Here is a 27,522-nt window from a genome sequence, read left to right on the forward strand (position 1 = left end):
TTGGTTGTTTTCTTCCGGTCTGTGAAATCTTGCAGATGCCATCAGGAGCACCGGAGTACACAGACGAATATGATTTTTTTTTTTTTTCAGATTACCTGTCTCATGCACTACTGTCAGGATATAGTGACCGTTTTATAAAAAAATCCTTTTTAAAATTACGTTTGCTCCATTTCTACCAACTGCTGCTTTCATTTCGGATGGTAACGCGTTACTTGACATAGTAAATGTAATAATATTACCAACGTCCTATTAGTACCACGCTATAGTACTTAGCTCCTCCGTCTGCCTGCTGAGCCGCATGACAAAAAAACTCTTGAGGAGATCATTTTATCTTACTCTTGATTGCCAGATAATTATCAGTTAATTATTTAGAGCCTTAAATTAATTTGCTAAAAATAGCCTGTGCGTTGCCAATGGAGACGGCTCCATTATTCCTCTCTCTCCGGTCTGCATCTCTCCTCCTCTAACTCTCTGTCTCTGACAGCTACGTCTGCCACTCATGTCTGACTGTAATCTAATAAAGGAGGAGGTTGTCCTTTTGTATTTAAATCCGCCCAATTTAAGCTTAATGCTTCGGGACTGATTGTTTGAATTGTATAAATCATGCCCTCCTCTGCCAGTTGTGGAAATTAGGTTTAATTTACAGCATGTTGATCACAGAGCACTACGGCGCCGCTATAGGAAACTGAGCTTATCATAGACACAATATGAAAAGTTTGTCCCGAGGCCCCCGAGTTCAGATTTACAAGACAAACTTTGTTTAGTAGCATCCACTATCTCGTGACTTTGCAGGTGGTTTTTTCCACTCTTTAGTTGATAGCATCTTCTCTTTACTTCTAACTCCACTCTTAGGACACTTCATTAGGCTGAAAGTGTTCTGGACAAAGAAATGTGCTGTAAGTGGTCTTATAATGGGATTCATTGGCTTAAGGAATCGAAATGTACCCCCTCTTTTTTCCCCTCTGCATGCACTCACGCACACATGCACACACATACACACACTGAACCAGAGGCCAAATAGGCTGACCTGCTGAATGGGTTTGTGCTGTGGTAATGATAAGGCTATTGAATGGAGCTGTGCTCTGTCACGCTAGCTGCTGGGCCAGTGGTCGCACTGAAGGAATCTGATCAATATACAGTCTCTCCCTCTCTACCTGCCTCTCTCTTTCTCCTCCAGCCCGTCTTTTATCGCTCTTTCTTTATCTACAAACAAATTAAAAACTTGACCAATTGTTGACTAGTTGCTCTCTTAACCTTTAGGCGCTGAAGCATGCTTACTTAAATGATCTTCATTACTACAGTTTAGGGCTTCTGAAAGCTATCAGTATCAACATGTATAAGCTGGTGCCACAGGCGGCTTTACTTTTGATGAAAACATTGATTATCATATTCTGAATAAATAAGTGAAACAATTTAGACATTGATTTTCATTTTATCTGAGCAATTTAATGATTTGCGCACAAACCACACTAGTTGACCTTGCTAGGTGTTGGATTTCTCCCTTTCTCACAAACACACACACTCACACATGTAATTGATTTGAACAAATCCGTCTTTGTTGTGGGTTGTGGAAATACTTTTTCTCCATATCCAGTAGCTAACCTTTGCTCTCATTCCCATATTAGAAACAGACCAACGCTTGATGTTATTTACAGCATATCGATGTTATTTTACATAATATCAAGAAATTCAACTGTAGTCCGTGTTCGGTTCATTCGGAAAGGTTGAAACAGTCCAGCATGAAGGCAGGAGATTCCTTTGACATTTAAAACACTCCCCAGCAGTCTAGACGTGCACATCAAAGGCAAGCCCAACATGATGTCCATTTGCAAACGGCGCTGCCTGGCTTGATTACCGGTCTGTTCAGGAGGCATGCGTTAAGTTGCCACCTAAGAGGTCCCATTTTCAGCTTTATACACCGTGATCACACGAAGAAGATGTTATCTGGACATGCTGTGAGCAAACCTCGGTCAAATAGCACCTTTCAAATACTTCCCTACATTTTATTTTGAAGCGACCGGGAGTATCAGATTATATAGAAAGAGTTTAAGACATTATGATAGTTCAGGCTATTGTCATTGGTCAGTCACAGAGAAGTATACACTCACCGGCCACTTTATTAGGTACAAGATGTACCTAATAAAGTGGCCGGTGCTAGTATCGGGTGGTCTTCTGCTTCAAGGTTGGACGTGTTGTGCGTTCAGAGATGGTATTCTGCATACCTTGGTTGTAACGAGTGGTTATTTGAGTTACTGTTGCCTTTCTATCATCTTGAACCACTCTGCCCATTCTCCTCTGATCTTTGACATCAACAAGGCATTTCCGTCCACACAACTGCCGCTCACTGGATATGTTCTCTTGTTCGGACCATTCTCTGTAAACCTTAGAGATGGTTGTGTGTGAAAATCCCAGTAGATCAGCAGTTTTTGAAATACTCAGACCAGCCCGTCTGGCACCAACAACCATGCCACGTTCAAAGTCACTTAAATCCCCTTTCTTCCCCATTCTGATGCTCGGTTTGAACTTCAGCAAGTCGTCTTCACCACCTCTAGATGCCTAAATGCATTGAGTTGCTGCCATGTGATTGGCTGATTAGCTATTTGTGTTAACAAGCAATTGAACAGGTGTGCCTGATAAAGTGGCCGGTGAGTGTATATGATCATTTCCTGGGTTTTTCTGCTTTACCACATTTTAATGACTAGTGAATATAAGAAGAGTAGCTGCATGTTAGTGAGTGACTGGAGTTGCGGCAGCTCCAGAGATTTATGTCTTTAAAAGCACAGCAGCAGGTCGGTGCCATGTTTTTGTGTAATTTATATTTTTGAAGGGCCTCCCATGCTCATCGTGATTCTTTGTGGAGAAACTCAGTTTTACAGATCTGTTAATTAAATAAACTAATCGATTAGTCGTCAAAAGAAGCCCTAGTTCTTATTGACGATGCACACGAGATTGTACATAATGTTGAACAGCATCCACATTAACGTCTCAACGAAATGCAATCCATGAAATGAATTCATTAGAATGTGCTATTTCTATATATCGCGGATCGGTCTGATTATAATACACCTACAGGAGTTCTAATCCAGTGAAAAACAGGCTGGACAATGAGCCTGCCTGTCTGTGTGAGAGTAAGTTTGCAAAACGCTTGTTAGAGGCAGATAAAGACTGTTCAAACAAAGAGACAGAGCGAAACAAAAAGTGCAGACCAGCAATTGTGATTCATCACTGTCATCGTCGCATAGAACTACATAGATGTGGCACATGCAAGGAAACAAGTCTTTACTGTGCGTCCCCCGCATACTTTGTTCTCCCTCAGTAGAAAACCAGACAAGTCTTTTAAAATGATCATACTGGGAGGAAATAGCTGTTTTTCCTCCCCGGTAGGCGGCCAGGAGCATAGTGTGTCAGTAGTCTAATGTATTATCTAGAAATAAGGCGAGCCAGGTCAGAAAGTGGGGAGATGTAAATGAGACACAAGGCAGCACCGATGGCAGTAATTATGTTTGGCACCGTGTGGATGAAGCAATGTTATTTCAGTATTCAAAGGTGTGCAGTAAATGCATCCGAAGATTGAATAATTAAACCGAAAGTGCGTGTGATTATAAGAGGGAAAGATTGTGTTGATTTACCAGATTCAACCAGTTTTTCGCTGAGGGAAAGAAGGTGGCGTTTGGAGTTATTGAAGATCGAATCAATTGATGTGCATCACTGTGCATCATTGTGCATCACTGTGCATCTCAGAGATTACTCATGGGTGTTTTTCTGAACAATAAATATTGAAACATGCACTCCAATTGGGTTTTCCGTGGACGTTCAGCCGCGTAATGTTGTTTACAACCCGTGTCTATTAAATGACATGAGCGACATCCGTGTTCTTGCACATACTTGTCTCTTCAACGGGCGTCTCGCGACCCATTGTGATGCAGAGGTAGGGGATTGATGTTTACCGATTAGATCGGCGTCAGGGGGAAGTGAGAGGATTGACCTTTTTACAGTTTGACAAGTATCAACATTGTAAACACAGTGGATTTGCATTGTCATGTTTCCACTCTGTGAAAATTACACCGAGAGGCGCGGGCCCCGGGCATTGATGTGACATGAGATTGCTTTGGATGAGGATGAAAGGATGACAATGCCGGAAAAAGGTCACCGAAGATAAAAGTGTGTGTGCGCGCGTGGGTGTGTTTTTCAATAATCTTAATGGGGCTGTGTTGTGTTCACTCACCGGCACCATTATAGTGGACACCAAATTATTTTCCTAATTTTTTTCCGTGCTATCTCTTCTCTTTCTAATAGCCTATCCATGATTCAACAGGTCATTCCCATGGACCTAATCCCCTCATATCTTATTTATATAATCTCTTTTCCTTTATCAGATGTAGTCATTACACCCACCAGTCTGCCCCTCATTGAGTTGTTCCAACACCAGCTGGGTGCTGTAGTGAAGAGCTTTGAATGCTTAAGCAGAAACAACCTTCCTCTCCGCAGGTATAAATATTTCAGGGGCAGACGGGCAAAATAAATTGACAGTAAAATTGACATAAAATCTGGCTTTTAATTTCAAGAGAAAAGGGAGGTGGGAGCTGTAGGGGAGATGATGGAGAGGAGTATAGAGAGAGAGAGAAGGTCACGACCCCTGTGCCAAAGTGGTAATATAATTTACTGAAGCTGTGATGTGTGAAAAATACATCCCCCACGGTTATTAAATATATATGTATACGCTATCTATGTATTTCATATACACTACTGTACACTCTCTGTTATCTATCTGTGTGTGTGTGTATATATTAGGGCTGTCAAGTGATTAAAATATTTAATCATGATTAATCACATGATTGTCCATGATTAATCACCATTAATTGCAAATAATTTTTTTTTTTATCTGTCCAAATTGTACCTTAAAGAGAGATTTGTTAAGTATTTAATACCCTCATCAAGATGGGAGTGGGCAAATATGCTGCTTTATGCAAATGTATATATATATTTATTATTTTAACTCAATTAACAACACAGAACTATGACAAATATTGTCCAGAAACCCTCACAGGTACTGCATTTAGCATAGAAAATATGCTCAAATCATAACATGGCAAACTGCAGCCCAACAGGCAACAACAGCTGTCAGTGTGTCAGTGTGCTGACTTGACTATGACTTGCCCCAAACTGCATGTGATTATCATAAAGTGGGCATGTCTGTAAAGGGGAGACTCGTGGTTACCCATAGAACCCATTTACATTCACATATCTGGAGATCAGAGGTCAAGGGACCCCTTTGAAAATGGCTATGCCAGTTTTTCCTCGCCAAAATGTAGTGCAAGTTTGGAGCGTTATTTAACCTCCTTCTCGACAAGCTAGTATGACATGGTTGGTACCAATGGATTCCTTAGGTTTATATAATGCCAGTATCTTCACTAGCTTTAGAACTGTGCCCGCTACAACTGCCAAAAGATCGATTGCGTTAATGTGTTAAATAAATTAGTGGCGTTAAAACTAATTTGCGTTACCGTGTTATTATCGGGATAACTTTGAGAGCCCTAGTTTATACAGTACATCAGTCATTTATTTATTTTTTCAGCCTGTTTGTATGAAAAAGCGTATTAATGACACGATAATGCGCAATAAGAACGCCTTTCTACACCTTGTAGGTTGTGCTGATTGCAATGTAAACGCATCTCTGTAAATATGCTACGCTCAGAGCTAGTGACGTAGAATAGAAAGTGAGAAGACTGCTTATGGCGGAGGGGAGGTGGATGGGTCCAACAAACACAGGACTTTCAACCAGGAGACCTGCGTTTTGTTTTGTAAGTTATATTTGTGGCGCTTGTTACGTGTTTTCCATCCATAATTTACTGTAGTTACTGTAGTTTTGTTGCATGGCGCAAAAATGACACACAAAAAGGCTCTAAATGCATCGTCATGAAACGCGGAATGTCCATGTAATGTCGTGGTATTTTTTTTTAATGTATTTATTAATATAAAAATCGTAAAAATGTGGCTGTGACTTAAGGAAGCGTTTGAGACACTGAGAACGTGGGAGGTTAAAAGGTTTAGGTAGAGTCTGATCACAGCAGCGGTGCACTACGTATTCCATTAATTACATTCTGTGAAGGGGCGGGAGATGGCATCGAGTATTCACCTTCAGTAATACAACGGAGAGAAACAGAGAGAAAGAAAGAGGGAGAAAAGAGATACAGTTTGTTGTGTGTATCTGCATGTGTGCAGTGACAATACGGATCAACAGGATAGAGTTTCTCAATGGCACACGGTTGATTTCCATCCAGGGTGTTTTGTTTTGATTACTTTGGACAAAGTCCAGCAATGTTCAGACAGTAGTATTGTTTCGCTAAGGCATTCAGTTTGGTACAGATTTAATTATTTTCACCACGTGAAATGAGCCTGACTTGAATTCTTTATTCTCGGCCTGTCGGACTCCCATTTCACATGAGCTGCTTTATAGAGGCATAAAACACGTTTTCTCTTGTTCTTTAAGTATTAAGTCCTTTTTTTTTGTATCCAGAATGGTGCATAATCAGTTAGGAGATGCATGTTGTCTGTCTTGTTCAAAGATTCTAGTCAACTATTGCTGCAGTTATATATCTGCCATCATGGTTGTGGCAGGACTCTTGGATTGGAAATGTTGGCCCGTCGGTTGTTTGGTCTGCCGGTCAGTCTGTCCACCACTTTGATCCAGAGTGAGATATCTCAACAAATATTGTATTGATGGCAGTCGACTTTGGAGCAGACATTCATGTTTCTCACAGTCTGAATTATAATAGTTAAAGTTTCTCATGTAGCACCACCAGAAGTTTTCACTTCTCCGTCAAAACATCTACTGAATTTATTGGTACATAAATACGGTTCAAACATGCATTGTTCCCAGGCAGTGTATTCTAATGACTTCGGTGATTCCCTGTCTCTCTCTTTAGCGGCGCATTAAGGTTGAAAGAGCGGGTTTAGACTGAAGTGTCTTGATAAAAATTGGATGGATTGCATTGATAATTGGCGCATACATTCCTGATCCCCAGAGGATGAATTGTAATAACTTTAGTGATTTATCATCTAATTTGCACATGAGAGCATGCCTAATAAGATGGTGAACATGGTGAGCATTGTTAAACATCAGCATGGCAACATTTTCCTTGTGAGCATTAGCATTTAGCTCAAAGCACCGCTGGCTAACTGCCAGTGACTGTAGACCATAGTGTATTAAATAAAAGTTCAGCACATCTGGATTAAACAATGTGTTGTTATTATTACTCTTGCACAGAGTTTATTCTGTAGATTCAGATATGTGACTGTGAGCTACACCTTTAATCATCACAGTGTGCTGCCTCCTTTAAATTTTTAGCAAATCCTCCCTCCTTCCTGCCCTCCCTCTCTCTCTTCACTACACCCTCCCTCCTCTCACACACTTCCCTCCCTCCCTCCCTCCATCCACCTCAGCACCAGGTCACATCCCAATTTTCCGGAACTGGCTGCTCCGCTAATTCCCTCTGAGAGCCCCGGTGTCTGCGCCGCCGTGGCCCGACTGAGGACGCTGTCAGCCTCTTTCCTGCTTCGCCCTGCGGACCTCCCTCTGATTGTATCACCACACACAACAGACCGGTCCTGTCCTCCTCACTTAGGAACCTGACTTACTTTTGAATGTTTTAAATAAAAAAAGAAGCAGGAAGCCAAGACACAAGAATTTCAGATGTATAACAGTATAAAAAACATCATTCATGCACAGATTTTAGTAGCTAGAAATACTTTTTAAATAGTTTTATTCTATACTCTCTCTTTCTCTCTCTCTCTCTCTGTCTCATGTTGTGCCCTACATCTGCACTCCATTCCTTCATCCCCCTCTCATCCTGCTCTCGCTCGCAACATGATGGGTTGTGTCCAGTCAGTGGGCAGCTTTGGTGTAATTTGGCCCACAGGGGCTGTTGGCAGTAGGTATGGGGATAAAGCGAGCAGGGATGGTGGGGTTTGGAGAAAAGCAGGCTTAGTGTGGGGCCTTGGATGGAGGGGCCAGCAAGCAGCACATAGGAAAAGCATTAAATAAACATTAATGCAACTAGGTTACAGGAGATTTATTAAGGAGGCTTTTTGGGCCCCCACTGTAGGGTTTTATGCAGCACTTTAATAACTCTCTCATGCACACAGGTAAACAAACCAGGTAATTTATTGCCATCCTCATAGGTGGCCATTGTGAAAACTGTTTTAACTTTGTTTTGGCTCATAAATGGATTTTTTTTTTCTCCTCCTCGTTCTCTGGGTTTTATCACGAAATTGAATGGCTCCAAAAAGCCGTTTTTACATCTAGGGTAAGTCTGACTTGGATATGATTTTGATGTCACTTTGTGGTGTTAAAAGTGAGTGCCCTTAATCGCAGCTTACTGATGTTAAATGTAGCCTTTCTGGCACGTCAAACATGCAGATAAAAAGTGACTGATTAAACACAGTAATGAGGACACTGTGGCAGGACAAAGAACTAATTCTAGATTTTTACAAGGACGGGGTTGCGTTTGGCAACAACAGGAGATTTGAGAGAGGGGGTGAATTATAAAAACATGAACTAGCAGAGCACTGCCATCAAGATCACATTTTTACATCTGACATTGTCTTTGTAAATCAGCGCTGTCAGATAAGACGCTGTCAGGAACGGGAGTTGTGTAAGCCGACTCTGAGTGTGTTATGTTTAGTGACTTGCTGCTGTTCCACGAGCCCTTTTTGAACTCTAATTGTTTATCCTCCAGACGTGCCAGATTCAGTTATTGACATAGTCTTTCCTCGGCTATGTAGACATGCAAGAAACACAAGGCTCTGAGCTATAAAATACTACGCCTGGGACTATACAGCTATCTCCCGATTCGATACTCACAATACTTTGGTGCCGATTCAATATGTTTTGCGATTTTTAAGAATTGTGATGTTTGATTTTCAGCATGTTATCAGAGATGTCCTGAAGTCAAATATATCAGTCATTGACAGGTAGTATTTATTAAAAAGAAATTCCAGCTACCCAAAATCCAAAGAGTAAACATTTCCCTCACAAATTAGTGGTATTTTCTTTTTAATTTATAAGGGACATGTAATGTTTTATACTTTGGTTAAATAAAATCCAATCAATCTTATTTCCAAATATGTATTTTGTACATACAGTTCCCTTTGTTAACACCTTATTTTGAAATCCGGACGTAGTCCCACGTGTATACTTCCGCTAACTTCACCAAGTCCGTCGCTAGTTCTCCCGTCAGCTCTGTTCTCTTTAAACATCCACGGTCAGCTCCATCGGGGCCGTTTGAATGCATTTAACATAGCTGTCAGTATATGGGTGCTCTACAGTTGTAGCGTCGGCCAATTTGACCACGGAGATGAGAGTGACGGCCGGCTTGACAGCACGTTACCACAATACGATAATGTTTCCTGTCCATGACAGAGTTAGCATGCAGCTTCAGCCGTGATGTCTAGCTCTGCTTTTCCTGTCAATGTGTGAAACCCAAAGTGTTTCCATACTTTACTGGATGTGTTGTGTTTACCACTTTGGATTTAACATGTGAGGATGCAGTTCGTATCCCCACGGACCCTTCGCTGTTTTCTGCTCTGTCGTTTCGGCTCGCAGTGGCCGGCTGCAGATATGACGTCACGTTACTCAGACTACAACAATAAAAGCGGTAACTTCCTTCTACCTCTGCATAGACTCAAATGAAGCAAGTATATCGATTCAAGCATTAAAAAATTGATTTCAAAATCTCGATACATAGGTGAATCATCTTTTTTCCCCACCTCTATAAAATATCCATATTTGTGTCTGAGCATAAAATCCAAAGTTTTATTCAGTAGCATCCACATTTGCAACACGGAGTCCTCCAGCCCTGGAGCGATCTTCTTGCTTTGCGGTGTCGAGGTGCAGTGCACAGGAAGTGCAGGCGGCAGCGCTTCTCTGAGGACAGCTAGAAGAAGAGAGCGGAGACTGACAAACAGGGTCGGGGCAACCAAAGGCTGCGTGACGCTTTACCTTGAGACCCATCGCCTCTGCTCCTTGCTCTGCTTCAAGCCCAAATGACGTGAATACCAGACACGGCTCAGACAGCGTACTTCTGAAAGTTCACTCTCAATAGGAGAGAAAGAAAAGGAGTTTTTTCTTTGAGCGAGAGAGTTTTACGGAGAGAATATCAAGGGAGGAAATGTAGAAAGAATTATAAAGGGAATGTGTTTGAAAGAGACAGTGGTGGACTGGAAGAAAGGAGAAAAAGATTTATCTTTGGAGAAGGAGAGACAATAAAGGCTGCAATGACTGTGAGAAACTAAGGGAAAGAAAAGAGTAACAGACAACCTGACAGAGAGACATTCAAAGAATGAGTGTGTGAATGTGTGCACACGTACTATATATATATATATATATATATATATGTGTGTGTGTGTGTTTGCCTGTTCATTCTGTGTCTGTATGTGTGTTTGATGAAGGCTCCAGCATACCGGTTGTGTTGCTGCAGGATAGTGTGTGTCAGGCTCCATCAATATGACATGTCTTTGATGTGGAAATACAAGGAGCAAAAGCCCAGTCAGCCTCAGTCCAGTCCCCAGCGGGACGCATCCACCACTGTGCATGTGCATACATGTGTATTTGAATGTGTGTGAGGGAGAGGGAGGAGAGAAAAAGAAACACAGAGAGCCACAAGCCACAACAAGCACCGAAAGTAACCGCCGCCTCGATGTTTTTTAACTACCGTTCTTCAACGAGGGAGGCAACAGTTGAGACCTGAACATTTCCTGAGCTAAAGACACCGTGGACTCTGCTGTGGAGACGAATCAATATTGGATCTAAACGCCGTTAATAAGCATCTCCACGCCAGAATAATATCAACATGTCTTTTGCAGCTAAGTTGACACATTAATGTTTGGCTTGCTTTTTGGCATGAACCTGTCGCTGGTTCTTGTTTTTAGTTGATTATAAATATTTATCCCATTTCATCCTGACCAATTAGGCTTTGTTGAGAGGGGGCATTTTAAGTGAAGCACAGTCTAGCACTTGAAACCGACTGCAGTAGTATTTTTGGATTAAGCACTGATGTTCAGTTTCGCTAATAAATGACACTGAACCATATGGTGCTGTGGTAGATTGGTCCCTAGAAAGGGATTTGTTTCTTTACAAGACTTTACCAAACAAATACAACTGCAATACAGTACAAGTCTGTCAAGGCGTTTGGATGTTGAAAAGATCTATTTCTTTGGAAAAAGTTTTACTTTTACATCTATCCGTCGGGCGACTCGGGGCCCCTGAGTTTTCACACACAAGTGCAGTGAGGGGGAGGTGGACAAAGAGACGAAGAGAGTCTGACAGAAGCAAGGGGGATAAATCAGGTGCAGGCAGACAAGGAGGAGGAAAGACAGAAGGATGAGTCCATCCATCGGGCCCGTGTGTGGGCATGCTGCTAACCTGGACTGTGCCGTCGCTGCTGCTGTTTTGGTAAACACAAGCTTGCAGGGAGGTAATCCAACCAGCCTAGCCTGTCAGTGCCTTTATTCCCTGTCAGCCACACAAAGGCCTTTCCGCACATACACGCTTACATGCGAACCCATGTACAGTAAGAGCACAAATACATCATGTGAATGTGTTGTTTATATCCACATAGGAGAGACAAAAGTGAGTTAATAACTTGCCTGGGGACACAGAACAATCCCTGGACCTCAACCTGGACATCTACCAAGATGACAGAACAAATAAACAAACCATGAATAAATAGCATTGTACAAAAAAAAAAACACGCCAGCCTTCACATAATAATGGCAGACTGCTCACATAGAACAACATCTTGGTAACTGTTTAGCCCTGACTATCACAGACGACATGCTGTACCACCAGCCTGTGTATGTTGCCAAGGCGACTGCATATGAGCACTAATTGTGTATATCTGTACCTGTGAGGCTGCGTACAAGAGGCTGCTGCCTTAGTACGTAAGCAGAACATGTGGAAGCACAATCTTACTCTTGCCTCTCTTTATCGTTTGACATTATCACTGCCAATGTATACAGTATACATCGAAATCAGTAGTGCAGATAACACACCGTTATGCGAAGCTCAACAGCCTTTTAGAATCAGAGACATGGGACCACTGAACAGTTCATGCACTTTATTTACTAAAATTGTAAATTGTCCTCAAATATTACAGATTAAACAGGATTTACGGACGTTTACTGTGAAGTGAAAAGGTGCATAAGTGAAGCCAAAGCTGAAGTGCTTTAAACTTGCATTCTTTCTAACAGCCAGCAGGGGGCGACTCCTCCGGTTGCAAAAAGAAGTCTATGAGAAAATGAGCCTACTTCTCACTTGATTTATTACCTCAGTAAACATTGTAAACATGAGTTTATGGTCTCAATCACTAGTTTTAAGTCTTCTTCAATACAGCATGATGTTCATTTAGTAAATGATGGTCCCATTTAGAGTCAGATAGACCATAAAGCAGGGGATGCTTTAGGGCGGGGCTACCTTGTGATTGACAGGTCGCTACCACGGCGTTGTCCGGTCTGGGAGTTTTCTGTGTTTTCGTCTAACAACTTTAACACTTTCACAGTGTGTTTTCAGTTCATGATAGTTAATTATAACATTTTGGTTGCCTATATATGTCTTATTCAGTGTTCGATTGTACTTAGCTCCACCCTCTGGTGTCACTTCTGGTCGCAAAAGATGGCGACGGCCAAAATGCCGAACTCAAGGCTTCAAAACGGCAGTCCACAAACCAATGGGTGACGTCACAGTGACTACGTCCACTTCTTTTATACAGTCTATGATTCAAATTAGCGAAATGGAACCACTGGCTAGGTCCTGCACTTTGTTTACTGAAATTGTAAATTGTACTTACACAAAACTAAAATATTACAGATTAAACAGGATTAATGGACATTAACTGTAAAGGTAAAAGGTGCTTAAATGTGCAAAACACCAAGATATCAACTCAAAAACCTTTTTATTGTCATGCTCTGACCATCGGTTCTATCTGTTATTGATTACGTTGTCCTCAGAAACATGAGCATCCAGGTTAATCAAACTTCTTTGTAAGAGAAAACAAAGGTGAATGGCAACTTTGACATAATGTACTTTAATTTTATGTCTGTTTGCAATGTAGCATGTACAGTACATGTGTGTACAAGTTGGTGTATCTATGTATGTGTGTGTGTTGTTGTGTTGTACTCATCCCACACCGTGCGCGTGAGTCTTGGGAGTGTCCAAGTGCAGTCTCCATGAGGTCAGTGGCTGCTGTGATAATGCTCAACTGATGCCGGCTGTCAATAGCCATTCACCAGGAGAAAAGTGCTCGCCTGTTCAGTAAATTACACAGTGCGACGTGAGCTGTGAGGTTCACAACAACCTGACCCCACTGTTGTTGGGAGAAACAATAGAACAATGACTGCAATCAGCTTTTCCAGCAACCATCTGTGTCATGCTGCTGACTACAAAACACCTTTCCATTACTCCAGGGCTGCAGCTATTAGCTCACCATGCCATTGACTCCAAAGTGAGTTAGAGAGGTTATTGTAATGGCACATTAGATTGTCTCTGACCCCTTCTTCATCCAGCGTTTTGTTTTGTTGACCTTGGCATAGGTGGGCTTTTTGAATGCCTCTGAAGTGCTCATTTCTCACAATGGCTTGTTTTGTCACGGATGAACATATCTGTGAGATGCCGTTATATCGCTGATCATACAGTAGCTTTTGAATATGTTTTGTCTGTGATATGTTTTTCTCCATTTTTTCCCTTAACTCCGTCTCTCTCACGGCTTCTCCAAGCATGCACGGGAGCAGTATGAGAAACTGTCCACGATGCACAAGAACATGCAGAAGCTCTACGAGAGCATAGGCAGCTATCTGGCCTTCGACCCCCACTCGGTCAGCGTGGAGGATTTCTTCGGAGAACTGGCCAACTTCCGCGCGCTCTTCATGGTGAGTGTCTCGTTTATGGTTTATGCACATATACAGGAAAAGTCTCACAAGTTCACACGCAGACTGACAGAAGCCGCCACCCACACATGCACATTCTTTTGTACACACTTTCACTCGCTTACACACATTGGGTGTGATTGAAATGTGAACTGAATCGTTGTGTTAAACATGCACACATTTTGATCAGACTTTCAGTAGGTGCTAACTGATGGATAAAACATTTTATGGATGAAACTTACTATATTTTTCGCACAACAGAATAATGCATCCACAAGAACAGAAACTGATATGATTATTTTTGATCAGAAATTGTTTAAAAATATGTGGTATTTTCTACTGTCTTTCACTCTGGCCAACCTTTACAGTACATAGCTGTGTTATGACAGATCTGCTAAGATGTTAAACAGTACAACTGTAATCTAGTGTGAGTAACAAGGGTAGAAACATTACATGCGATTGTCCATTTGGATTTTTGCTTATGAGCCGATCAGCTGCTAGTTTCAGTTCTGGGGGTGATTTCACTTTCCTCGTCTAAAACTGACAGAAAGTTTTTGGTTTGGGAGAGTGCACCATATTTTCTGGCCACCTATTTTGGTCTTTCTATTCCCGCGGTTGGCCCTGACATGCTTTTCAGTTTTTTCTTTTAAGTTCTTGCACTGTTCTCTGCAAGAATGTAACTGCGCTCACCTGCTGTGTGATTTCCTTCAATAGGTCATCTTTTAGTAGGTCATAATGCCACTGCGTCTGCCAAAGATTTTCTTTTTTTTCCTTTCAGGTATCACAGACGTAACCTCGTTTTTTTGTCACTGAAGGAGTTTTTCTTTTTCATTTTCTCCAATGCCATCGTAGTCTGGAAGGTTATGAATATAGGTCTCTTTTCTTGGTAACACTGTACTTTAAATCCCCCCCATTTATTATTTATAATCAGTATATAAATAAATGGTTCATAACAGACGGTAATGTAGTTGTACGCAGACATAAGTGCTTGTTAAGCTATTTGTTAACAATTAAAAGTCCTCCTGTGGACACTCGTAAGTGGAAGCTGCTGTATAAACAGATAATGAATGACAATATAGCGAAACACAGCTGTAATAATTTAAAATATGTCTTCATAGGAGAAGTCGGGTGATTCTAGGATCCGGCGTAGGTTTTGTTTCAACATTGGGCGGGACACGTATTAAGCGGAGAGTCCTCACCTGGGACATTTTGAGCATTAACCACTTCATTCCCTGCATTCTGGTGAATTTTGATGCACAAATTTCTGCCTTTTCTTCAACAAGTTATGATGGAAATATTTTTATGTCTTGAGGTCAGACGTCAAGGAACCCCTTTGAGAATCACCTCGCCAAAATTTAGCCTAACTTTGGAGCGTTATTTAGCCTCCTGCCCAACAAGCCGCCATGCCATGCCATACCTTCACTCTAGCTTTAAGACTGAGCCCATCACAGCCTCTTAAAGACAGGAATGTCGATCCCGCGGGTCTCGGAGGGTTTGATCATTCTTTTATAGGGATGCTGAGATGATAGTTGTGCTTGAGCACCCCTAAAAGGAGTCTAAAATCGGTAATTGAAGATGCTGTAATTGCTGACAAATACTGTACATTAATAAACACTTAAAATATAGTACATTATAAACCGTTTATTTAATGTTTATATACCACTTATACTATATGCACGATATCTAAACATGGTGTTTCAGAGGAGGTTTGGAGGTGTTTCATTCAAGATCATTTTGGTCCAATCAGCATGCTGAATCTGGCTTGTGTTTTAAATCTGAATACATATCATATGAAGATATATTCACAAAATGAGACCCTTTGTTTTTAAAGCATGTATTAATTATGATATAGATAGTATGGATAGAATATCACAATACATATTTTCCACCACTGTACTGGAGCCAAAAATGTTTAATGGCATTTACCGGAGCATCCTGAGTTTCAGATGCTTTAACCTGCAGAACATAACTTGTCTTAAGAGTAGATACTTGTGAACTTTACTGATTAAGAAACATCTAGTGCTGACTTGGGAGCTGTAAGAAAAAGTCATAAAACAGATTATAATATATTATTTGAAAGTAGCTCAGTGTCTTACTGATAAAAGAGCTAGATGAAGGCTTGGGCAAGCCTCTTAACCTGTTAAACACAGTTTCATTAGCTTGCAGCTGCTTGTGTGTGTGCGTGTGTGTGTGCCGTCACTACAGGGCATTGCAGATCTTGCAGGATTTTATTAAGGGGTAATGAGTCTAGAGAGGAGGTAAAGATTTCCAAGTCCTAAAGTAGATGAAAATGTGTTTCACTTCCCACCTGAGAGTTAGAAATGATTTTGTGTATGGCTGGGAAAAAGTTTTTTTATAAAACGTATAATATTTCCTTCTACTGAAAGTAGAATTATGGGACATGTTCACTCCACAAAAAAGAAGTATTCTCGGAATGTAATTCCACAAACACTCCACCTTAAACACTATAACACAATTCACTGTGTCGGTTATATAACACATTTACATTCGTGTTTAAAATTCCTGCCATAAATGTAGAAAGAGAATACGCAAGTGAGAAAAGTCTGCTTCCTGCAGTGTTATGGGAAATGTGCAGTGGATGAAGCAGATTAGTTGTAAAAGAGGTAATATTAATGACGAGGTAAACACCACGTCATCGCAGAACTAGGGCTGTCCTCGACCAAAGAAATTCTTAGTCGACCAACACCACTTGTGTTTACCAGAGATGTGCTGTTAAGTTTCTTAGAAATGAGTCATTCAGCATGAAAAAAGCTAAAAAAAAAACTAATCGACTGAAGAAATCTTAGTCGACTGATACCAAAATGACAAGAGTTTTTGTTTTTTTCCTGAGTAGACAAGTCTGTTTAACATTTATTCGTTGCTTTCCCACCTCCTACAGTCTATCCATCCCTCCTGGCACCGCCCCAAATCCTCCTGGTGTCAGGATGATGACACGGTGTCCAGAGGGCATGCTCTAAGTCTTCACAATCCATTACCGTGAATAGCAAGGTCCCCTTGTCTGAATCCTTCTCCCTCTCTTTACTCTGATCCCCATCTGAAACCAACTTCTCATTCCCACTGATCAAAGTACACCAACACACAACACAACGCTCCCTCAAGGATTCCACAGTTGCATATCTCTAAAAGAGGCATCCACCCAAGAAAATAAATTATTCTCTCAAGCAAATAGCTGCATATGAATATTTTATTACTGATTTAAACTTCCCTGCTATGGATAAGGGGAGGGAACTGAGTGGGATAAAGTGTTGTGGTGTGGTTGAAATAGGAAGAGGGGGGCTGGTTATAAGTTAAAGTATTCATATAAAAACAATCCTTTAATCACCATATTCTTCAGATATTATTTATAGTTGTTGGCTCCTCAGTTCTGCTGACAGATAGGCTAATCCCATCTGCTTGCAGAGCACAAGGAATCAATGGTTATATCTACTTGAATGTTGATTTTTTTATTTTCTTACCCTGTGAAAATAACTGAGCTCGCTCCTTTGCAGCATCCTCCTCAGCTTTTCTTTTTTTTTGTCAGTGAAGGAATTTCGGGGAGATGTCTGCTAGTTATTTATCTTTGACAAAGCCGACCTACATCAACTATCACTGATTTGTTCCAAATGGCAAATCTAATGAACACTAAGACTTCTTGGCTGCTAATAATTTAGAGAAGAGCCCCGAGTTTAACTTCTTGATATGCCTGGTGCGCCTCTGACTTTTGTTCCAATATTGAGTTGTTTGACTCAGACGGAACATCTTCGCTAACTTCTGTCTTTGTTGCATCGCCCTGTGTAATGCATTCACAGCACAAAGCATCTGCAGTATTAAAGAATTCCATTGCAATACAGTCACCCCAAATTGCTTTTACTAAAAAGCTAGGGCTTAATGCACCCGACCGACATGAGGCATTTGAGTAAACGCATTGACAGACAGTCCTCACAGAACTGAATGTAACTGATAAGAGAATCCATTAACTCTATTTTCCTTCTGTTTCATTCTCTTTCTCTCCCTCGCTCCCATCCCATTCTCTCCTTTTTTTTTCCGCGGCCAATGAAATATTATTTGATTTCCGCACATGGAGTCAGTATTGGAAGAGTCCAACAATTTGTTAATTTAATGCCGCTGCCACATTCTGAAATGGAGTATGAGTGAAATGCAATCGCAGGGTCTGTATGTGTAATCCTGACCAGGAGCATGGGGGGATGAGGATTTTTCCATTAATGAGTTATCAAAGCGCAGCAGATGGGCTGGGATGAGCTAACAGTCTTCCTTGTTAATTGAGTGACTTTCTAATAAGACCAAAAGACCCAGACCGGGTTCGCAAAGTAGCAAGATAGAGCATCTATGAGATTAGAGTGATGATTTGTGTGTGTGTGTGTGTGTGCGGGTGTATCCGTCCACTTTGGAGCCCATTTCTAAAGCTCGCTAATTCCTTCACAATATGACAAATTATCATAATCATGCTAATAATGCTGAAGATGATTCTCCGGCGGTGCCACTCTCTCCCCACCTTCTTGCTGAATCACTGTCATGTTTCCTACACTAGCATGTCATAAAAAATCATTGCACCAGCTTTTGGAGGTCACCTATCAATATGGGAATACATCTCTACCGCAGAGCAGAAGTCCCACAATCTGTAACCTATAACTTCTTGAAGCCATTTCCCCTCCACATCCTGGCACGCAGTGTAACAGATGGCTAATAAACACATTTGCTGCTTAAAGCCCAGACGCTGTAGCGTTTGTAAAATTCAAATGAGATATAGCAGTGACACTCTCTGTGTGAGATCACTGGTGCAACTGAGCGGTTGGAAATACTCATTGCTCCCTCATTGGACTGGCCAACTTGTATGCATGGGAGGGGAGCCATGCTGTGGGAGATGTATTGTGTTGTGCAGGGTCAAGGAAGAACAGCAAACACATTTCATGAATTATTGAAAGAAACAGACCTGGAAAGGGAAAACGCTGCCTGGCCCTTGTTGGTAGATTGGACCTGTGGGTTGCACAACATTCAGTTTGCCAGCCAGTTATAGATAGAGGAGTACTTATGATCTCCATCTTAGACACACCGGAGGCCGCGAGAAGAAATGAGCGCATGTCACACTCAGGGCCTCCAGTGTGTCGAAGATGGACAGGCTTTCAGGCTCATAAAGCCTCAATGTGCAGCCTCAATAGTGTTGTTGACAACTCCACCTGGCATTAAGGTGCTATTATGTGAAACCACACATTTTGTTTTGTCTTTTGAAGAAGATTCTAACTCTGAATTTACATACCCCCTGAGCCACATGGATACCTGCACCGCCTTCTGGTTCAGGAGTCAGGACACAGAGCCAGACATAGACGTGGCCTCTGGACTGCCGGGTTTCAGTGTTTTATTTAAGGAGTACTAGGTAGAATCAGGCCACAGAGGACACTGTCTATCATGGGAGATAATCACAGGGGGAAGAAATGTTTTTGACCTCTTGGGTTAGTTTGAAGTGCTGTGCTGCACTACACTTCTGACTTAGTCTTTTTATGGTATCTTTTCTTCAATTCCTCATGTCGTATTTTATTTTTCACATTTTTCTAGACATGTGTGACTGTGCTTTCCTATCTGGGATTAATCTTTATTTATTTTGTTAAAGAACTTCTTTAAATAAAATTTGAATATTTAGTTTGTAAACAAAATCCTCCATATTGTGCCTTACAGTAAATTAGTAGCCATTAGCTATTTCTTATACTTAAAGGGACTATTTGTAACTTTCAGAAATGTTTCTTAAGAGCGACACCTGTGGCCGTGAAATCAACGAAAGTCAGCGTCGGGCTCGTGCTTGTGCTCGCTCTAAATGGACATGAACGAGCATCGCTCAAAACAGTGAGGCGACACACGTCAGCTAAAAGCACAATATCACTCTATATTTCAGCTGCTTGGCAGTAATGTTAGCTGACCAGACGAAGGTCTCTCCATGAATCAATGCTGATCCTAGTGTTTGCTTCTCCTGCCTCAGCGCAGGCTGAGCGCAGGCTTCAGCAGCGGGACTCCGCAGCGAGAAACTCGTCTCCCTCCGCCCGCAGCCGGAGAGAGCAGGAAGACACCGGCAACCGGTCGGTAACGAGACGGTAACGTTTCTCTCTGCGAAGCCCCCTTACTTCCCAAGACACGGGAAACCTCTGTTGGTCTGGAGGAGCTGCAGCATTTATTTATGCACAAACGTCCACTGTACTCTTTTCACTAGATATTCTCAGAGCTAAACTAACTCTTCTGCAGTGTGGAGTGAGCGTGCATGCACGTCTAGAGGTGGAGCGAGTACGCGAGAACGCGCGTGCTGTCTGAGTGAAGGCGAACAGGCAGAGGAGACGAGACAGCGGCCACACGAGAGCGCGCATATGCGAGCGTGCATGTGTGCCAACCCGCTACATCTTTACGCTTAGAAAGTTACAAACAGTCCCTTTAAATAAAATTGGAATATTTAGTTTGTAAACAAAATCCTCCATATTGTGCCTTACAGTGAATTAGTAGCCATTAGTTATTTCTTATACTTAAAGCAAAAATATCAGCCTCCATAACTATGAAACATTAATAATACCTGTTATCACCACACTGAAGTTACATATAGGACACTTAAGATAGTTCCATTCGCCGAAGAAGGCCATGCGATATGGTCAAAATCTCTAGAAAAGCTTATAAGTGATCCTTGTGTTTAATGACTGAACCTCCACGCTGAAGTTATTAAAACTGCATGTGACAAAACCATAAAAAATTATAATACATACAACTTATTTGATTTCTTATGTAGTATTTTAATTGTCTTGTGGTGCTTAATGAGGTCAAGACCACAGAAGTTAATAAACCCTACTCCCGTGGGACTGTGGGATTTAATGGGCATTGTTAATTTATACATTGTTTAGCTCAAGTAGAAGTTCAAAGTCATTGTACTTTGTTTTCATTTGACTAAATATATTAAAGGGGACATATCATGCTCATTTTGAGCTCCATACATACTATTTTGGGTTTCTACTAGAACATGTTTATATGCTTAAATGTTCAAAAAACATTATTTTTCTCATGCTGCCTGTCTGAATATACCTGTATTCAACCTCTGCCTGAAATGCTTGATTTTAGCGCCTGTCTCTTTAAAGGGCGGGTCCTTCTGTGTTTTGTTGCGTTTGTTTAAGCTTCTCAAAGCTAATGATTAAGGTTATGAATAATGTGAATGCTAGCACTATCTGAGTTAAAGTTATCTGTGCTAAGTTTGGAAATAACTGAAGGGTTATTTCTGATTTTTTTGAAGTGCGGTTATATGTATACTAAAATTACTGTTTTTGTGGATGTAGTCTGATGGCTTTGAAGAGAGAGCGATATAACGGCTTCAGTTCCCCGTCGGAAAGGGCCGTCTGACGACGAGGTAAAGCGGCTGTGGACGGGAGCAGCAGAAAAACGTATTTTAGCCACCTAAAAAAAATCAATATCAGTTGAAGTGTACGATATATTTAGAATATTTACAACGCTTTACCTCGCCATCAGACAGTCCTTTCCCGACGGGGAACTGAAGCCGTTATATTGTCGTCTTCAAAACTACCAGACCTGACTCCATTCATAAAAATAGTAATTTTACCTCGCAGATCACCTTGCTGGTCTACCGCTGCATTGATCAGTTAGTCAGTTTGTGTTATTATGTGACTTTCAGATCCAGACTAACATGCATACTATTGTCTGCTTTGAATGTTCGGATTTGAATACATAAGGAACACCACTGGGAAGCCTACAGAATGATGTTAAAACCTAAAAAAAAAAAAAATAATGGACCCCCTCCTTTAAGCTCCCCTCCCGAAAATGCTCAATCTGCTCTGATTGGCTTGTGAGAAATATATGGTGCACCTTTGCAAAGGTAGTTCTCAAGCTGTGGGTGGTATATGCTAATGAGTCTGCATGTGACATAGGAAGGGGAGCCGGATGTGAATGACTTGTTGAATCACATGTTTTCTGATCTAGACAGCCCACAAAAAAACTGACTGGGTTGTCACACAAGCACTGAAAAAGTGAGTTTTTCCATGATATATATCCCCTTTAAGCTCTCATTGGCTGGCACTATGACTACAGTGATGATCTTCAACAAGGGACAGATGACTCAGTGTGAGGGGCAAAAATAACTTGTTTCCATGGTCACCTGAAATCACATTGTAAATAGTGTACTACTTTAATCTTGAGTACATGAGAGTACTCAAGAGACACAATGAAATGCATGGATGTTTTTTTCCTCTAAACATATTTTTCTAACATTCATACAGAATATTTGAGAGGAACCAGATCTTTTGTCTCGTGTTCCGACGAGGTTTAAATCTGGTTCTCTGCACTGAAGATTATTTTAGAAGACACATCTCATGAGGATTGTTTATCTCTCGCATGTCCTCCTACAATATACAGAGTTGGCAAGAAAATGAGACCTGATACAATCAGTCGTTGCCAACGGCAAAATAGCGTCCGTCAGAGAGAATGGTAAAGGGAGAAATGAGAGATCAGTGAAAACATATTTGTTGCCATGGCAATTAGTGGTGCCGTGTGATTAGAGCAACATAATTACGTTGCATAATCATGTTTACAGTCAGAATTAGTTGTTTGTTTAAAATAAGTTTTGCCGGCAGGATTCTATTTGTAATCTGCATAATTTATCTTCCAATTTATGCTGTAGATGTTGAGCAATGTATTACTTCCAAAAATGAGTCCTGTCAGTGGATGATGATGCTCTGTGCTGCCAGAGCTGCCCATCACTTAAACAAAATGTTAACTGTTTCAGTACTGAATATACAGCACAGCTCTCCTCCACAGCAGCAAAGTGCACACAGTCGATGGCTCTAACAGAGTGTAGCCGTATCATTTACACAACCTGGATGTGGTGATAAAATAGGTTGATTTTTGAGTGTTCACCGGCTTGAAGCAGCTGACGAAGCAAAACGTATGTTTTCGTAATGCACATAATACAAAAACACGCTCGCTCCCTCTTATTATTCTGCTTTCTCTCTCTCTCCCCTCCTCTCTGTGTCTCATTGCCCTTGTCATCCAACAAGGAGACAGTGACAATGAGGGCTCGTGTCCTTGGACATGGAGCAAAGCTCTACTATTGACTGGCATCATGAGCTGCTCTTTCCTTGTTCCTTCCCCACAATCCCTGTAATCCCTCTGTCTTAGCTGCCAACACGACACACACATCAGGACCACAGGGGCATTAGATGGAGGGGGGGGGGGCCTACTGTCGCCACTTATTATATCAGTGCACAGACAGGGCCATGCCTTCACTTACTGACACACACACACACACACATATGCATACATAAGGGGGGAACACCACAGATGAGTCCAGAGATGCCCATGAACAGCATAGGCACACACGCATACAGTATATGCATGAATACAGTATAACCTCACACACACATACACTAACACCTATGATGGGTCCTGTCAAGGGCTCTGCCACAGGCCCGGGACGGGAGAACATTTTGTTGCCTCCAAAGGTCGCACGGTTGCATCTTACTCTCGGTTGGCACATGAACAAACTGACACATTTGTAAAGGCTGAATCCGTACCGTTGATTATCTCTCTTTCTCTGACTCCTTCCTGACATTTCAGCCGGTCACGAAGGAGGAGGAGGATGATATCTCTGTCTCTGTCCTCAGAGACTGGCACACTGCTGCTGCACTTTTCTTCTCTCACGCAATGGCTCCCCCATATTGTCAAAGGAAATATCCCAGCATATGTGCGATGATCATCTAGCCTTTTTTTTTTAGTGCCATATTGATGTATTATTGACACCGAATCAGCCCTGTGTGTTATTGAAAATATGTAAAGTAGTGCAGAAGCCTTCCAGACAAATGTGCTTGTATTAAAAAGCTCATACACAAGGCATGATATATTGTTTATTCCAGCAGCTTATCTCTAACTATCAAACCATTCTCTGAATAAGAATTTGCTGATGGCATGCTTCTGAACACTATACAGTAGCAGGAAACACTAAAAGAGTGGTGGTGGCAGGAGCCACATTCTGATTATATCTGTGTGTGTGTGTGTGTGTGTGTGCCTCATCAGGAAGCAGTGAAGGAGAACCACAAGAAGAGGGAGATGGAGGAGAAGATCAAGAGAGCCAAGCTGGCGAAGGAGAAAGCAGAGCGGGAGAAGCAGGAGCGCCAGCAGAAGAAGAAGCAGCTGATTGACATGAACAAAGGTATGCCACTTCTTCCCCGCGCCACCACAGAGACGGAGACGGGGAGGCAGGTGGGGAGTTGGGACGGGGAGAACAGGAGGATAGAAAAGGGGGGGTTCCATGGAATTGTGCTTCACACAGATTTGAACTCTGAAGGAAGAGGATAATGTGTAGGAGTGGGGGGGAGTCATCTTTTTCCGCTGTGAAGGAATCTTATACTTACTACCGTAGCCGATACAATGCTTCCAAACAACAGGCAGATTATGCTACTTTTAGCTTGTTTTTTTTCTCTCCATGGTACATTTGCTCACATGGAAAGAAACATTCTCTCCTGCAGTATTATGCACATGTATTTCTAAAGATTAAACCAGCCCGTTCGCACGGAAAGATGTATAAATGGCACGATGATGCACGAGGCGCTTAGCGTGCAATAAGTACTCCTTCCTTGATTTCCGCGTGTCATTTGTACGCCATGTATCCTGTACTAACTGTAATGTAAACGCATCTGCGTTTAAATTCTACGGTAAAAGTTAGTGATAGTATAAAAAAGCGAGAAAGACCACTTATGGTGGGCAGGTGGGGTGTTGGATGGGTCCAACAAACACAGGACTTTTTTTTACCTGGAGACCTGTGTTCAAGACCGGTGTTGACCGATGTTTTGTTTTGTAAGTTACGTCCATGAAGATTGTCACGATATTATTGACGTTTGTTACGTGTTTTCTTTAGTTGGGTTACATGTTTCGTACGTATTTCACTTAGTTTACCTGCTTATTTCAAGCCCTACCTTGACGTTTTCCCTTACCCCAAGTGTCTTTCTTGCCTGAACCTTAGTTAGTAGTTATCTTGCCTAAAACTGCGGACGTTTACGTGGCGTACAAATGACACGCGAAAACGCTAAAATGCGTCTTCCTGACATGCGGAATGTCCGTGTAATGTGGTATTTATATGCCTTCTTGTGAGATCGGGTTGGATTAAACACATGTAAAGTAACAGTCTTATAGTTCAGTAATAGTACCAGGAATGTAGTCATGTATAATTACTAAGACTTAGGTTGAGCCCTCATTGAACCGGCAGTCACACACAGTATGTAGGTCACATGTAAAGACAGGAAGCTGTGGTCGAAAGTGGCTCTAGATTGCACTTCCAACACGATCACGCTGTTGTTACTCGTTTATCATCTGCAAGCAACACGACAAAAAAAAAGATCATTCCTCCAGTTCGAGACTATAGCGTGCTATATTTATAGTTGTGAATCATTGGAATTACTCTATTGTCCTCCGGGCGATGCCAGTAAACTGCGTATTGATCAGTGTAAGTTGCAGTTGTTCAGACATGAAAAATTAGAGCAACAGAGCTGGATGCCTGTGTCTAGTTATGCCAATGACATTGAGAAGGCATTTCAAGCCTGAAGGGGCTTCGCAAGCAGTCAGTGTGGTCTTTTGTCCACGTTTTTTTTTTTTTTTTTGACAAACAGACCGGGATTTCCACAATTCACCAGCTTCTAAATGTCAGCGCCAGCCAAGGACCTCTCTGTAGCTCAGCCACGTTGGGGAAATGTGACAAGACAGTCTTCCGTATGCCACAAACTCTCCAAGATAATTGATGCATGCTACAGCTTTTTTTTTTTTTTTCTTTACCCTGAGCAGTGACCTCTTTGAAAGCTTCACTTTTAATAATCTAACATGGCTGAGCTGAAGGAGTCTGTCTACCCCTCTCTCTCATGCTGGCTAACCAGATGGAGGAGGGTAGAGAAGTAGGTATGATATTAAATATTTCTGCCAGAGCAGATTTTGATCTCACTTTCTGAATACCATAATATGACTTGCATGAATAAAACATGAGGATGACATGGGCAACGTTGCCTGCAGCCTTGGAGATAGTGGGGATTGTCCTCCACGCCGACACCTAGCTCGTCGGACTGTCGCGATCACGCTGACCTTGGCAGCTATGAAATACACACTTTTAAATTCAGGATGTGCTAAAAACCCCAGGCTGCTTTTTACCTGCATTGACTACACGTTTTCATTAAACCTTGAGAAGTTTGTGTACTTACTAACTCGTCTTTGTGCGAAAAGCAATCAGGTAAAGGACAATCAAATGTGAGCTCTTTAATTGAGGGCCTGTGAATGGAAATGTGAACTTGATCCGGAAGCAGGTTGGAGGTTACAGCAGCTTGGTTTCCGCTCTTGTGTTTCTTTCTTTCAGCTGGTTGGTTGGCACACACAGTGCAGGATATGCAGTGTTTTCTAGTTGCACATCTTTCTTTTCTCTGCCTCCGCTCCTCTCCAGTTGACAGCCTTGGCTTGAGAGTCTTGGCTCTTCTCTCCCATTCTGTTATAAAATTCCATGTGTGCTTCAGATATTTTGAGTTCGTTATTTGAGGAGCCTTCTCGCATCAATATTTCATGCATCGAGCGTCGGCCGTGTTGTCTGTGAAGGTTGATGAAAATAAGGTAGTGTTGGGCACAAAGAGGCTTTTTTAATCCCCCCGACCCCCATTAATTAGTCATGTCCAAACATTTTCTATGTTCATTTTGGATTGTAAAGGTGATGCACTGAAATAGATCTTCAGTTTGAAAGGCCTATTCTGGTCTTCATTATTTAGATCCTAACCCTGGTTTCAGACAGACAGATGGATAGATACATAGATAGATAGATGGATGAATAGATGGATTGATAGATAGATAGATAGATAGATAGATGGATATATCGATAAATGAATATATGGATGGATAGATGGATGGATAGGCGGACAGATAGATGATAGATAGACAGATGGATTGATTGATAGATAGATAGATAGATAGATAGATAGATAGATAGATAGATAGATAGATAGATAGATAGATAGATAGATGTACAGATAGATGGATGGATGGATGGATAGATAGATAGATAGATAGATAGATAGATAGATAGATAGATAGATAGATAGATAGATAGATAGATAGATAGATAGATAGATAGATAGATAGATAGATAGATGGACAGATGGATGGATGGACAGATTGATAGATGGATGGATAGACAAATAGATGGATGGATGGACAGACGGATAGATGGAAAGACGGATGGATAGAACGGTCTGTTGACCTGAATCTAGTCCATTGTTATGTGTACAAATCCATTAGCATTAACAGATGGAGTAAACATATGGCCGTTGTATTATGAGAATTATCTACAGGTCAATATCTCTTTAATGGATTTACTGATTTACTCGTTTTATTACTTAAAGGACTGTTTGATGGATCATACTATTGTGTTTAATGCAATTTCAAGAGGCTATTTTTGAGAAGGGATAGATTTTATGTCATTTCACAAATTGCGACCTAATCCTCTTCGCTTGCAAATGATTAACAATGAAATGCATATTTAATGAGAGTTTAATTCATTTAGCTTTTGCCAGGATGGCACCGGGGTGGGGG

At 41.5% G+C, this 27,522-nt stretch overlaps 1 protein-coding gene across 5 annotated transcripts in view; it reads left to right on the forward strand.

The window, feature by feature from the left end:
* diaph2 (diaphanous-related formin 2) overlaps positions 1 to 27,522 on the forward strand; it is a 449,753-nt gene that overhangs the window by 353,485 nt on the left and 68,746 nt on the right. For all 5 annotated transcript variants that reach the window (XM_074649328.1, XM_074649329.1, XM_074649331.1 and 2 more), the window contains 2 exons: positions 13,759 to 13,923; positions 23,983 to 24,118. In XM_074649328.1, the coding sequence (XP_074505429.1) occupies positions 13,759 to 13,923; positions 23,983 to 24,118 (301 nt within the window). The remainder of the gene's footprint in view (positions 1 to 13,758; positions 13,924 to 23,982; positions 24,119 to 27,522) is intronic.

Source organism: Sebastes fasciatus, chromosome 10 (assembly GCF_043250625.1).
Source record: "Sebastes fasciatus isolate fSebFas1 chromosome 10, fSebFas1.pri, whole genome shotgun sequence".
Classification (NCBI taxonomy): Eukaryota; Metazoa; Chordata; class Actinopteri; order Perciformes; family Sebastidae; genus Sebastes; species Sebastes fasciatus.